This window comes from Nestor notabilis, unplaced genomic scaffold (assembly GCF_000696875.1).
Source record: "Nestor notabilis isolate BGI_N333 unplaced genomic scaffold, ASM69687v1 scaffold9360, whole genome shotgun sequence".
Classification (NCBI taxonomy): Eukaryota; Metazoa; Chordata; class Aves; order Psittaciformes; family Psittacidae; genus Nestor; species Nestor notabilis.
In genome coordinates this window covers 3,609-19,290 of record NW_009912424.1, presented here as the reverse complement: position 1 = coordinate 19,290, position 15,682 = coordinate 3,609, and the positions used below count along the sequence as shown (strand labels likewise).

The following is a 15,682-nucleotide window of genomic DNA, read 5'->3' as shown; positions in this document are numbered from 1 at the left end:
TCCAAAATTTTTATTTTTATTTTTTTTTTAAGAAGAGTATATAGAAAATTAAATTATATAAAAGCGTACAAACTAAGCCCACTATGGCATGTAAAGCAAAAGTAGCACGGACATATCTCAGAAAAACACTTCACAGAACAAACTGCTTTCATCACTGCCCCAGAGAAACCCCATGGAAGCATGCACGGGAGGTGTAGGACTAAGCCCTACACACCACGACTGCCTCTGCTCTGACTGCTGCCACAGATTTCCTAAACAGATTCTCTTCTTTGCTGTTTTAAATCTTAACGCCAAAACACAGGTGTAGCCATTAAAAAATCTGATGAGGCAGTCCCTCCAGCACATGCCCACTCCACTGAGCTGCACCAGCAGCAAAAGCACGGTTAAATGACACAGAAATTGTATACACCCTGAAAAGCATGTCTCAGGGAACAGTTTCGTTTCGTGCTGAGCCCATCATACAGACTTCAGCCGTCACAGAAGCGGGTAAAGGCTGGAAATACTGCTGCCCCTCTCGTATTTTGGAATGTCAGAGAAATCCCTTTTCAAAGTTGTCCACTTCCTTTACTTTAGTTTTCTTTGTGACACTGCATGCCAAACATCCCACCCGAACACTGTGCAAGTGGAAAAGCTGAAACCTCGCATATGCATCTGTAAACAGACATACAAACACATACATGAGCTGACACAGTGTACATATGCACATCATTGCATGTGGTTACAGGCAGTCCTGAACGGGGAGGGAGCCCCTCACATTGCAGATAGGCAGCCAGAGGCCCCCACAGCTTCTGGGGGTGGGGGAAGTCCTCAGACCTCTGCAGCTAAAGTTTTAAACCTACAAGGTGCAGTTACTAGCTCAGTCCTTACCTTCAGGCAGTGCCTAGAACGGGAAGTGCGTACAACGTGAATGCAATTCCTATCACCACAGAGGTTTTGCTGCCTCCACTTAGAAGGTCAGAGAAAACTCTGGTGTTTCACCATGCATAGAGAATTTCAAAAAGAGACTGAAGAAAGCATCTGGCAGTCTCCCCCATTCCCCTCCTCCCCCTCTCACTCTTTGGTTGTTGGGGTTTTAAAGGAGGTGATGGAGAAAGATTTATCCAGTACTGAGGATGCCTGGCTCAGACCTCGCTGCTTCTGGCACTTCAGGACTCTGAGGAAAGACGAGCACACCACAACAGCCTGTGCCAACACGATGTAACAACACAGTACAGATAAATTAAGACACTTTGAGTAAAGAATTGCTTTGTGACTGTCACCAAAACGTGCTATATCCAATAGGCCTCCTCAATTTGAGTACATACGCCTCACCTACACTTCAAAAGTAGTCAAATGGAAGAAAACCAACCACCATATATTGCCCCTGACACTGTACAAAGATATCAAAGGATCCCACAGAATTAGTACCAAGCTGGTGACAAAATACATCTTGGCAGCTAGTTCTGTGCATATGGTTTTCTGCAGCGTGGGTGATGCTTGGTAGCATAAGCCATACATCACTACATCCACCAGAAGAAGTCCAGCTGAATAGATAGAGCTTTTTATTTTCTGATTTTCTCACTTATAACAGTGTCATTCTCTCCCAAGGCATACTCACGATACTTGGCACTGTCACATACAATGTAAAATCAGTGACATTACCAAGAATATTAGAGGAAGAGTGGACAAACATCACCACCACCACCATCACAGAAAGCGAGCAGAGGTTGAGCCTGGCAGATGGGAAACCTTGGTTCTAAAAACTTTCACATAAAAAGAAACAGTTTAAAGCTAAGTTCCACAACTGCAAAAACTGCCACGTTAATAGGAAATGCTGCTGTTCACCGGAAGCCCTCAGTGGAAGAGCTTGGGCGATGGGCTGCTCTGACAACCTCCTGAGAGGTCCTTGGTCCTTGCCTCTTTGACCTTCCAAGGGCAATGGACTTCACTGGCTCACCAGCACCATCCCAGCACAGAAGGCTTCCTGGGAGAGCCTGGGCGTTGTGAGCATCCAGCAACCAGACAGGTTCTGGTGACAAAAAGCTCCCTAATCCAGAGTCTCTCTGGAGATTTGAGAGTTGTTTTGATTTACTCGTGGAGGTTGAAAACTCTGTCGGCACTAGGGGGGAACAACACAGCTGATAAATGAAGTGAAAGCAAGGGCAGGATACAGCCAGTTTAGGACACCTGGACAGTGGCTCAAGGACCAATGAGTAACTCCAGGTCTACACTGACAGGCACCAACTTCTTGCCTGTGTATGCCACAGTTCTCACCTGGCAAGCCTCGGGAGGACTTTGTTTCACTACATGTGAAATAAAGTCAGAAAAAGCTCATGATACTTTGGTAAGTAGGAGCTCTGGAAATATCAATTATATACACTAACAGAGTATAAAGACAACCACTATAATCATCCCAGGACTCATTAGCTTGTGTTACAGATATTGTGTGTGTACATCTGCATATGCACAGACATTACAAAGTCCAAGGATCTACTTCTGTATCTCCTCCAGATTAGAAAAGAACCACTGAATACTAGCTGTCACAAGATTAATGGCCACTGTGGTGGTACCACAGTATACATTTTCCATACTCTTCAGTAAGAAACCTACACACCACCTAACATGCTGCATGTGTGCCCATTCTGACAACATAGCAGTTCAACCCACTTGCAGTTCAAACTTTCACAGCAAATCCCATCCATATCAGAAGGAAACGGAGTGAGCTCTCTGCAGTGAAACAGACCAAACTTGTCATTTCTTTGTGAGAAGAAGGATAGCACATACATACTTTACATGCCTCTGAATGTCAATTTTGCCCACAGTTTTGAAGCACAAAACCACTTCTGCTAGGTGCTGCTATGACCAGGAAGGCACATAATACAGCATTAACAAGCCATCTTGTTCCTCCTCTAAGTCCTCCTCTAGGTTTTTGTTCTGTTTCAAAATCCACTACTAAAAACTTTTTCCCCTGTGCTTATTTATGCACATATCTGCATGATTTATGTTCCTTTGTAGCCCAACCCAAACTTTACCTTTTCCCTTTTTAAACCCTTAAGTCCTTTGTCTTCAGTATATTTTCTATTGTGTTTCTTAAGTACTTAAAAATATTGAGCTTCTCCTTCAGAAGGGTTAAATTAGTTTCCCACCAGTGTTCAAAAATTCAATTGCAATATGAATTTTTCCCCACTTGTAAGAAACCCAAAGAAATAGATACAAGGAAGAAAGATCAAACTGGTGACAGAAGTGGGGAGAAAAAAATCCCCTATAACAATCAACAGAACAGCAAAAAAAAAAAAACCAAACCCAAAAAAAAACCCAGTTAAAAAGTCACCCAGAATATATGACCATGTAAGCATGGGCACTCTTGCAGAAAACCTAGTCAGCAATCCGAAGCCATGGGAAATTTAAATTAGAGCTAAGGTACACAATAGCAAAGAAATCTGTGCAGATAAAAGGGCCTGCTCAGGTTGCAGGTACACTTAGTCTAGATCTCTTCAGATTTACACAGGAACTTTATTACTTTTATTAATATTTTTCTTAAATAATCTAGAGATTCAAGTGTATCCACACTACATGGTAAAGAAGATTAAGTTTTTTTCTTTAATCAAAATATTCATATGCATGTGCTTTATCTTCCAAATGGTAGGTGGATTCCCACCGCTTATTACCGCTCAGGGTGCATTCTGCTACAGTAACTCATGCACAAAATGCTCCTGCTACATTTAAGGAACTTTAAGGCTCTAGCAGACACAAGCAAGAAGAACCCTCCGCATTGCAGTAAAAGCCCCAAGTGTTTAGCCAGGGTAGTTCTGAGGACCACATGCTGATAAAGGGTTTCAGCAAACACACAAACTTTGAGCTTGGTGACATCAACCTCCATTTTACATTCAGCCGGCCTGACCTGGGACCACTCTGTTGGTTCATCCTTATAAGGGGGCACAAGCAGGCAGCTCCCAGCCGCACATGCCTGGCGCTGCTCAGGAGGAGGGATGGGACCAGAAGGCATGGGCAGGGCCCCAGCATGGGTATGGGCAGATCCTGGGCAGGAGCACTGAGGGCCATGGGCTTGCACCCTCTTCCAGAAGCCCCGCAGTCCCTGGGCTTCAGAGCAGGTGACAGACAGCATGGTCCCAATGCATGGCTTACCAGCCTGCACAAACACAACTCCCAGTACTGGCTATTTCCAAAGGCACATTAATTTTACACTGAGACGTCTTTTCCATCAGCTAACCCCTCCAGCTGCTTAGCACCCCACGCTCAGCCTTCCCCGAGGAGATGCCATGCTCCAGGTAGCACAGCAGCTTCACTGGGTACAAGGAGACCCCTCGAAAGGGGACACAGACCCACCAACGGCGTGACATGGCCGCAGCAGCAACAGACAGTGTCTCAGCAGCCTCCCCACCTCAAAAAGAGGCAGGTACAAGTGGAGAAGCTGCCATCTGCATGCAGCAGTGTGCAGACATGAACAGCCAAGACATAAACCCTGGCTTTGTGGGGGCGTGTTTGTTACATTGCAATTTGTGCGTGAACCACACTAGTAAGTCTTTCTGCTTTAAAGAAATGCACCACATACCATTATGTATTAATAATAAAAAATATTTTAATTGCTAAACTGATTTTCACCAAGAAGTAATTTATTTTATTTTTTTTTTACTTTTAAAAGCAGCTTTTGCTGAAATTTAATTCACCAATTCCACAGCCTAGGCATCCAAAAAGTACAGGGAAGTATGGCTCTTTAAATAGTTCTGTGGTCTAACACAGTGAAAAATGTCTTTTAAATATTTTCATAGACAAACTAACTTGGTACTACAAATATCAAGATTCTAGCACAAAAACGTATGAGATCGTGCAAAGGTCGTGTTCAAAACTAGCTGTCAAGGGAGAGAGTAAAGAAGGAAAGTGCAACTAACTGTACTTTTTCATCATTTTAGAAAATGCTTTTCACTGTTTAAAAATACACAGAGGGATTTCGGTAACACAGAGCACAGAGAGAAAAAGAAATACAGATGTGGTCAGATTTTTGAATAGTTTCTGTGGTACCACACACTGATAAGAAAAGAATAAGCCACACATCTAGAAGAAGTCATTTAAAACACTGATAATTAGCAAAGGGCATTTCCTTTTTGAGTATGGCTGACACAGATAAAACAATAAGCTGAATTTATCAGAGACTGCTATTTCCATTTTGACTCTATAAGCTGTAGATACTGCTGCTGAACAGAAAACTCCTTCCTATGCTGTTTTCCTAGGGAAGTGGCAAAAATAAAATGCTTTCAAATTTCTTTTTTTTTTTTTTATTTTAGACATTCTTTAAAATGGTTTCATTCACTAAATATTCAAATTATTTTCTTTAGTTCTTTTTCATTTTACAGGTGTATTTTTGTTATGGTTTCTTTGACTAAATGAGGAACTTGATTACTAACGCTAAAAGTCAGTATATAAAAGGACCTCTAAACTTGGAAAACAAGATGGAAATGGGTGCCAAAATGGGAAGTTGAAAAATCTGCTTTGGAAATACTAGCTTGCACTTTGTTTATGTCTACTATTTCTTTTTGTATAGGACAGTTTTACAAGACAGTAACAGCAGGATCATAGAATCATAGAATGGTTAGGAATTGGAAAGGACCTTACGATCGTCTAATTTCAACCTCCTTGCTATGGGCCTGAAATCTGTGCCTCAAGTGAAATGATTTACCCCTTGATGTTGGCTTCCTTCCATAACTACTGTCCACACAGAAGATTAAAAATACTTGTATTTTACCAACTTCTGTAAGTCAGTCTGATAGGAAACACAACAGTTACTTCATCTGTTCAGATAGGTAGAAGATCATGTGATAAACAGATTTAAAAATACCTCCCAAGACCCCCAAAGCCCCAGCTGAGCTTTGCACTTCCTGCTTGCAGTCTACTGCTCTTCGTCTGCATGTGGTCACCACCACAACCAAAACTACACCAAGAACGGCTTTTATGCAGTCATGGAACAAAATTTTTACATCAGAGCACAGTGTCATCCTTGGTACAGAGCTCCTCTGTGCCCCAGGCTGGAGTGAACACCCACTGAACAGGCACTGCACCTGAACACAAGCTGAGTTAGTCCTTGGTCTGGGGGCTGCTGCTGCGGAGGGCAGGACCCCCGGGACACCTGCACTGCAGCTGTGCCCAGCAGCACGCATGGGAACTGTTCAAACAGTCGCATGTCTGATCATGTCACGAGAACACAGTCAGAGCTGTGAAGGAGGCTGCAGCAGGGCTTCTGATGAGGCTCACAGGCTCCCGAGCAAGGACCACCAAGGGCATCTGAACACAACACTTTACTAGGGCAAGCCAATACCCAGTGGCAGCTACTTCTAAGGGCAACTTCTTGTGCCAGTAGTGTCTCTAGTGATGCTGTTCGAAAAGCCTCACTTCTGTGTTAGTAAGGTAAAAATCACAGCAGAGAAGAAAACCACCATCCTCTGTCAGGGGCCTCAGCAGAGTACATATGTGCTGTCTCATAGAAACTTCGGATTCAAAACCAACCATACACACCACACTACAAACCTGCCAAACCCAGAGCATGACCACGTTAGCCTGTTGTCTCTGAGGAAAGCACTGGGTGGGAAAAGGATGGAACAGGAAGATAAATTGGTTTTTGTACCCCTTAGGGGCTGGGTATCAATGCTGCAGCTTTGAAAGCTGTCTTTCCAAAAGTCACAAGATAAGAAAAAACCAGAGATTAGGACTGCAGCTATATATGGGTGAGCAAATACGTTAAAAGGAAGCTTTTAATGAAGAAATGGATGAAAGGCTTTCAATGACAAGAGATTAACATTCTTCTCATATATACTCTTATTGCAAAGTGGAGAAGAGTAGAGGAAGGAGAGGAGAATCCTCCTTGAAGGATCTGGAAATTCTCTGACACTAAAAATGAATTTACATGGTACAGTTTGTAATGATTCTCTCTACACACCTTCTTCTGGACTATAAATGTTTAAAAAATCAGGTAAGTCATACCAAAGACCCAGATCTGCTGAATTACCCATTTTTGAAACACCATGTGAAGCACGTAGGAATGACCCTTTTTGCAAAATAACAAGCAGCACCAACAGCACGCACTTTTCCAAATGCCACGAATGGCATGAATGGAAACGCACCAGCAGCCAGGTGGGGCAAGTAACACACACAGGGATGTGGTCGCCATCTTTCAGATTAGCCAACCCATCTGTAGGTCAAGTGCCTGCTTTACTTCCAATCCATTCACAGTCTCACACAGAAAAACAAAGTCAGTGTAAGGAGGGACACAGTCACTACAGACATATGAAGTGCTTTCCCTGATATCCTGCTATGTGAAACAAGAAAGCCAGTGCCTATCATCATATCCCAATTAACAAAAGGTTGCCAACCAGCTATACGTGCTGAGAAACCAGCAGACATATGATTAAACATCGTATTTTATAGAAATATGGGCACAGGTATAGTGTTGCTTAATGTGGTGTTACACAAGCAGAAATAAGAAATGAAAGGCATCCAAGGCCATTTGAAAAGAGGGCAGAAAAGGGAGGAAAAGTTTTCAACTGTGTACTGAACAGCAGGGTTTGTGGACCAGCCATAACTTTCAAGATGCCAACTGGAGGCAGAAGGGTACAGGTGATTCTTGGTTTACCATCAGGAACTAGAGCTCATTTCCCAAGACAAAGGGACATCTCTTCCTGTCACATACGGTGGTGACTGAAGCTTTCTGGCTGTATGGGGAGAGGATTCTCTGTGCACTGGAGGCACTAAGAAATTGTTATTTGTTTATACAGAATATTAAAAATAATAAGTCTGCTAGAGAAGATCAGGACAGGCAAGTAAGATGTAGAAGAGTTAACAGAATAAGGGAATACACCTAATTCCTTTCCTTGAGGAGTTATTTCTGACTCCAGTGGAACCTCAGCATCAATATTTCAAGGCTTCAGACAAGAAAACAGACTCATCAAATAACTGATACAACCAGCTACTCTTAGCATCAGAGAATTGTTCACATTTCAGTTCCCTCTTTAATGTGGAGCAAACTGGACACTAGACATACCATGACACTGTCACGGGTGGTCTAGCCCACTTACACAGACACTGGCAGTTTCTGGAGAGAAAAGGCTTCACCACTCACTATACTTAACGTCCATCCTTACTGATACTACAAGCCCTAAAATAGTAATTTACATACTGTGCAGTCACATACTTGATCTCATTCTTTAGAAACCCTGAAAACAGAACTGTGTGTGTCTCAAAATAATTTAAATGAATAAGCAGAGACTATCTTTGAGAGGCTAATTTACTAACATTTTTAAAGTACATTTCTTCCTTCAGATTTAATAGGTTTATGTTTTAGCATAGGAGTCCTTTAAATCTATACAACTGGAGATAAAATGCTGCATGAGACTAGTGAACAAATTATGGTTACATTAAAAAGATTTATGGTGTTTGTTCTCTAAAACTATTCTGATGCTGTTTCAGCTTTTCATTACATACACACACATGTACAACAACAATTTATTTTAAGCCTGCACTTTACATCCCTATCACCATACATATTAGAAACAGAGCAGCTCAAACAAACTTTTGCATGCCAGAGTCACTGAATAACATTTGCTGGAATTTGGAATGCAGCGGAGCACCAGGGGTTTGGCCAAAGGCCAGCCCTGTAGTACCCTCAGGTGATGCCTGTGCCAGGGCCAGCATGAGGGCATAGGCTTCTGCTCTGCCCACTCCATACAGCAGACCAAATGGATCATCATCAACTTTTTCACAGTGAGAGCAAATGTGCCAAGGTGAGGTTTTCTGCTAAGTCTTATATAAATAGAAAGGCAAAAGCTAAAGTGAAGAGGCAGATGTGTGCGTACAACTGCTCCCAGACAGCTGCCTGTGCCTGATGCGCATTCCATACATCCCACGTCTCCAGGCACAAGGCTGCTGCTGGTGAGCACTACTGATGTGAGGCAAGGCGCAAGAATGGGTTTTGAAGAAATTCTGATGTAGCTTGAGAATAAAAATCAGAGTAAGAGAAGAACAATTGTATTTAGGAGCCTCTTGTGTGGCTGTCTGACTTCCCATTCAAGCATCTCAAGAAATGTCTGAATTGCCTACACTTAATGAAACAACTTTAGTTCTGAACAGTGGGACAAGTTTATAAAGCGCAGGAAAATCCTGCTCCTGTTAGCTGCTTTGAATGTGGCTTGCTTATTGTCAGAATCTATGAATATATATATATATGAATAAGAAACATTACTATGCTTGTTACAAAAACATACCGTAAGTTAGCTCAATTCATTTTTAAAAGCCCCTCTTGGTTAACACTGTCACACCTTCATAGAATAGCATGAAGAAATTAATTTTCATTTTCATGTTACACCTAGTAAGCATAATTACTCCAATAAATTAACTACAGAATGTTTCTCAAAATGTGTATATGTAATTTTGAAATATGCTTAAAGTCTTAAGCATATTTCTTCTTGGGGGAGGTTGGGTAATCTTTAGCACTACCATCAGCAATTTTGGTACATAAATCCAAGGACATACACAGAGTAAATTGAAAAAAAGAAACCTAGATCCAGGATATTTGCCTGCCCAGCAGTCATAAGAAAAATAGGCATTACCCAGAAAACGTATTAACTCTGCTATATGGTCACCACACAGCACCAAACATTTGCTCCCCAAGAAGCAGAGTAATTTAAGAAAGACAAGCTAATTAGCTCTCGAAAGGCTTCAAAGAAAAGGGCAGGTTATAAAAATACAAAAAGAAAGATAATGAAATTTAGGTACTTCAAGTTAATTCTTAGAAACTGCATTTGAAGAAATCCATACGGAGCAGAAAATCACACAACTTCCTAATATAATATGGCTGTCTGGGGCTCTGACATGGCAACTGAATGCTCTGCTACTTTTCTGGCATGGCACTGGGAATAGGTAAAGCATTTCTTAGATATCTGAGGCCTGGGAAGGCACACTGGCATCATTAATCAAAGTGCAAAGTGGACAGCTGTGCAAAACCAAACAAGAACAACCCTAAGCAAAAACTTACTGAACATTTATGGGCAAGAAGCAGGCATTTTGATGGAAAGGAAGGCAAAGACAATTTCTCAGCTTGCCCCTCTCAAACAGTTTAGTAGCAGCATATGAATAGTAGCACTGTTTAAACAGCCACCCTGAGGAAAAGCTTCACTAATGTCAGCCTGCATGTCAGCACTGCAGAACACTCCATTTCCCTGCAACCAAAAGCACCTCCCTTATGTGCTCACCAAGTAAAATCGTGGTATGAAAAATAATGTAATTGAAAAATTCAATTCAAATTTTACTAAAAATAAAAATAAAACCAAACAATAAGAGCCTTGCCAAGGTCCCCAGTGATGTGGCTGACCAGGCCAACCCTGCTACCACAGCAGGCTCTGTCCCGGTAACATTTTCTCTCAGACTGGCAGGGGACGCTATTTCTGGAAATGATCTTTGTGCTTCGGCGAAACCACTGGGCAAGAAAAATGCATGACTGATCGTCTAACAACGTTTCTAGTTGCTAGTGACAATCTATGTATTACCTAGAGTGTTTATTACAAACACACATCTAAAATCTCATCTGAAAACTGTCATTCTAACCACCATGTTTACTAACTTTCTGCACCATAACATAGAAGAATAATTTGCAGAATACCAAAATATTACATGTTAAGTCTTAGCAGTTGAGAATCTCTCTGAGAATCCACACAAGAAGTTAGTTAGTCAACTTTATGTCAACAACCCGAACTGCCAGACTCCTGAAAGAGCAGTCGCAGAACCTGCTTCAGGAAGGGGAACCAGGTCAGAAGGTCTCCTCTCTGTTCTTGCCCTCTGTCCTGGGTTCAGCTGCAAGTTATTTTTCTCCTTCCTAGTATTTGGTGCAGTGCTGTGCTTTCGCTTTAGTCCAAGAACAATGCTGATAACACACTGGTGTTTTAGTCGTTGCTCAGTAGCACTTACCCTGACCAAGGACTTTTCACTCTCATGCCCTGCCAGTGAGAAGGGGCAGAAGAAGCCAGAGGAAGCAGAGACAGGACACCTGGCCCAAACTAGTCAAAGGGGTATTCTATACCACAGCACCTCATGTCCAGTATATAAACTGGGGGGAAGATACCCTGAAGGAACCAATTGCTGCTCGGGTCTGGCTGGGTATTGGTTTGCGGGTGCTGAGCAATTGTATTGGGCATCACTTGTGTTTATTGTTTTTTTCCCTTTCCCTTTTTAGTTTTATATTCTCTCCCCTTGTTATTTCCCTTACCATTATTATTAGTAATAGTAGTAGTTTTGTATTATGCTTTAGTTACTGAACTATTATGTCAACCTGTGGGGTTTACATTCTTTCAGTTTTCCTCCCCATCCCACCTGGAGGGGGGGAAAGAAAAGGAGGTGTGAGTGAAGGGCTGTGTGGTTCTGATTTACCAGCTGGGCTTAAACCACAAAACCCTCCCCCATTACAATTCATCCCATTCATCCCTTTCCTGAGTTTTAACTTCTCTGGTCGAGCACACAGCAAAGCCTTAACAAGCAAGGGTGTCTGCATTGCAACGAGGCAGGGCAGGCCGTGGGCAGGAATCTCCTCACACAGAAAGAGGAATGGGACTTCTCCCTGGATTATGAGCACTGATTACTTTCCTACCCTGCAAGAACTTTTCAGCAAACTTTTTATTGTTACACACTTCCCACTTCTGATCTTCTTTATGACTTTAGTCCTCAGATTGTCTGGAAGTTTTTATCTGCTTACTTTGTTTACAGTAAGAAAACATTGTATTCCCTCTTTATTTCACTCCCTCTTCCCCCTGCTCCCCTGCAACTTCTTATATGCTTTTAGGAATACAAAATATATGGGAAAGCTGGAAAGTTGACAACATCAGTCACTCTGATATTACTTCTAAATTTCTACCAGAAAGAATTATGTCTTTCCATATATGACATTACTGAAATAATGGTATTTAAGTGGTATAAATAAATGGCTATTTCTTTCATCAAAGTTCCATACCCATCATTACACATTTCCATTTGCTTTCTGTTTATCTTTCTTTTCAGACATTGACATCAGTATTGTTCCAGATAAATCCTCATGCATACAGAAAAACAAGATACTAAATAAAGTACTAACCTTCGCTGACAGGAGCTGCACAGTCCTCAAGGTTCAACAATATATGTTCATCTCTGTCATCTGCACCGGCTCCCAGAAGCATCCAGCTCTCGACATTATCACTTGCAGATGCCAAACTCTCCTCCTCAGAGCTATCATCTATTACAAGCACGTCTTGGATGGCATGAGCTCCAGCAGAACTAACTGGGTTATGCTTCCCACTAATGCTTTTCCTTTGCCTTGAAATGTCTTTGCCTGACCCAGCAGGATACAGGGTACTACCTCCAGCAGCTTTGGTATGATACGGCGTGGAAGATCCTGGATGTATATGTATTTCACCTTGAGCTAAAAACTTTCTTGATTTCATTGCTTTGCTTTTGTAAACACTGTCTTCATCTGATGTATCAGACAAGACAATGACCTCAGAGTCATCTGAAACTTGAACACAAGGCACAGATTCAGTGATGTTCTTGTTTACACACTGTTTCTCAGTTAGAACTGAACTATGACCCGTAACTCCTGAAACTCCTGAAACATCAGCTTCCTCATCCATTTCCATCGTGCTTATTTCTCCAAGATTCTGGGAATAGTGGATCTGGCTGTAGAGATGAAATTCCACCTCACTGTCAATGTTCTCCTCACTGGATGACTCCTCATGATAAAGTTCATCTTCATATATTTCAGTATCCTCAGCATCTTCATATCCAACAAACATTCTGGAAAGTGAATAGTCCCAAAGGTTGTATTAGAATGGTCACAAACGTATGCCCAAAACTATATTTCAAATTATACCTTTCTGAAATGGCTAAGGTTAGTCATAGAGTTCTGCATACAGAACATAAAACTGAGCAGATTTAACAGCTACAACAATCAATGCTCAGATTCATAATAGCAAAAGCTACTTAAGGGTGCATTTGCTTTAATCTTAGCTATTGCTTTGAACTCAGCTACTCTGTCTTCTGAAAGTTGACCTCAATGTGCTCTCAGGTTCTACAGCTCCTCTCCATCCTGGGCTCAAAACCAGGGTACCTGCATGGATTGGGAACCAAATGAGTGTCTGAATCAGAACTTTGATCATTCCACCAACTAGTATTAATTCTGGGTACTTCACAACTTTGTAACTTACTTACTTTGTAAGCAAGGTCTTACACAGATACCTGAAAGACAGGGAAGAAACATTCAGCAGTATATGACGGAAGCAACTTGGAGCCTATCTACACCTGGGCTGTGGAGTCACTGGTGTACTTCAGGATTTAATCCTGTGATGAAAGGTGCTAGGGCTATGATACAGAAACTGCCAGACACACTCTAAATAAGCTCAGGTCTGAAGATAACATTAAAAAAAGAAAAAAGTAAAGATAGTAATGAAATCTGCAGCCTTCATACAAACTACCATTTCACACTGTCCCATCGTAACTTAAAAACTGAGTTACAATGCCATGAAAATGCACCTAGAATGCTTTTAGACCTGGGGAAACTATACCTGCAAATAGTGTTTGCCCAGCGCAGCATTAGCTATGATTTCTCTGTGCTGCTACCAGTTAAGCAATAATTATCTAGAACTTTTAAAGGCCCTGGTGCATTTAGGACTAAAACCCCAATCTCCCTGCTCAGGTACTCAGCAAGACCACTTTTTAAACACATGCACTTTAAGAGATGGCTGATGGGACAAAGCACACCCTCAGCAAGTTTGCAGATGATGCAAAACTGTGAGGAGGGGTTGATGCACCAGATGGTTGTGCTTCAGAGGTTCTTCAGCAGGCTGGAGAGGTGAGCAGAGAGGATCCTCATGGAGGTCAACAAAGGTAAATGTCAAGTCCTACAAACTGCTGTCAGGAGAGCAGATTTGCAAGAAAAGACCTGGAGATGGGCCAAGTTGACCAGTAGCCAGTACACTTCTGGGATGAAAAGCATCCTGGGCCCCTGAAGAACATTGGAAGCAGGGTGAAGGAGGTTATCCTTCTGCCCTGGTCAATGCACATGGGACCACATCTGAAGTGCTGTGTACAGCTCTGGGTTTTCCAGTGCTAGAAAAGATGTACATACTAGAGCCAGTGTGGCAAGGGACTACTAGAACCATCAAGAGACTGGACAATCAGTCATACAAGGCCAGGCTGAGGATGCTGAGGCTCAGGAGGATCTTATCAATGTATGTAATTATCTGGGGCGGGGGGGGGAGGGGGAAGTAGATAAGACAGAGCCAGAGTCTTCTCAGTAGTGTCTAGCAACATGATGAAAGACAAGAGACAAAAAAAAAAAAAAGAAGAAATTCCATTTTAACATAAGAAAAAACCCTTTTAACTCTGTTGCACAGGAAGGCTGTGGAGCCTCTGCCCTTGAAGATGTTCAGAACTCAGCTGGACATGGCCCTCAGTACTCAGCTCTAGGTCACCTTGCTTTGACTCAAGGGGATTGGATGAGACAACTCCTAGAGGTTCCTTCCAACCTCAGCTATCCTGTCATCCCAACCCAACAGCAAATGCCTCTAGAGTTCACTACCTACTCCCTAGTGAGAAAGGTAATCCAGGGACATTCTAAAGTTACTTCATCTAATACACAGGATACCTTATTTCATTTACGTGACCATATCATGCATGGAGGAGAGGAAAGGGAATATCTTCTCTGAAAAGCTTACCTTTATTTTTGTATTACAGTTACTCCTAGAGAAGACAACAAACTTTTTTAGAAAAGAAAATTATCAGATGGGAATTCAGTTTTTAATTGTGGAAGTAAGTTGCATGGTATTGTTTAAATTCACACAGTAAATACACAAGTACAAAAATTCAGATTTGGGAGTTTTATATAGAAGTAATTTGTGTGATGATGGTATTTAAAGAACCCAGAAGCTGTTATTATAACAGCTTTCTGTGCACACTCTGCAAAAGGCCTTCCCTGGTCACGATAGATTTGACTTCATTCGTATTTCTGTTATACCAGAAGTCAAACTAGAGACAAAAACACTTTTCCCATGGAAATAAACAAAGCAAAACCACATAAAACATGAGCATGCAAGCAGGAAAATATAATGCTTACAGACCATCCATATGCTGTACTCTTTTCTGTTTAGGCTTCCAGTAGGTCAGCATACCTCATTCAATCTCACCTGCACAGCTAAAGAAGTCACTTTGGTCATCACCAGTTTGAGATCACATCTAAAAACCATCAGAACCCTAGTTATTCTTGCACATGCTTAGCTCTGCTATCTCCTAATACACTCAAACTGGCTTCTAACCTACAAATACAGTCCTAGAAGTGGAGGTTACAGAATCTGTTTTAAAAGCTCTCCTATCCACAGAGTGACTGTAACCTCTTGGAAACTTCTGCACCTACCAACACAGAATGCAGCAATAACATGGGGATAAAGTGGATATACCTCTATTTGCCAGACTCTTTCTCACACGTGTTCTTAGATATATGTAATATCTATTATGCCAAATAAAATATGAAAGAATGAGATCAGAACTTTCATGGTAATAGACACAACAAACCTATTTTATACGAGTATTTAGGTTTAGACAGTGTAGGTAAGAGGAAAAGGTAAAACACTGGTCACCTGAATGATTGTAGATAGTTAAAAAAAAAAGGACAGAAAAGGATCCA

The 15,682-nt window shown here is 41.7% G+C and overlaps 1 protein-coding gene across 1 annotated transcript; it reads right to left on the bottom strand.

Annotated features, from left to right (window-relative positions):
• Nucleotides 1-12,098: 12,098 nt before the first annotated feature.
• On the bottom strand, nt 12,099-12,797 carry LOC104398988 (zinc finger CCHC domain-containing protein 7-like). The gene has a single exon (XM_010019371.1). It carries the CDS (start codon nt 12,795-12,797, stop codon nt 12,099-12,101), a length of 699 nt encoding a protein of 232 aa, XP_010017673.1.
• Between the last annotated feature and the right edge of the window lie 2,885 nt (nt 12,798-15,682).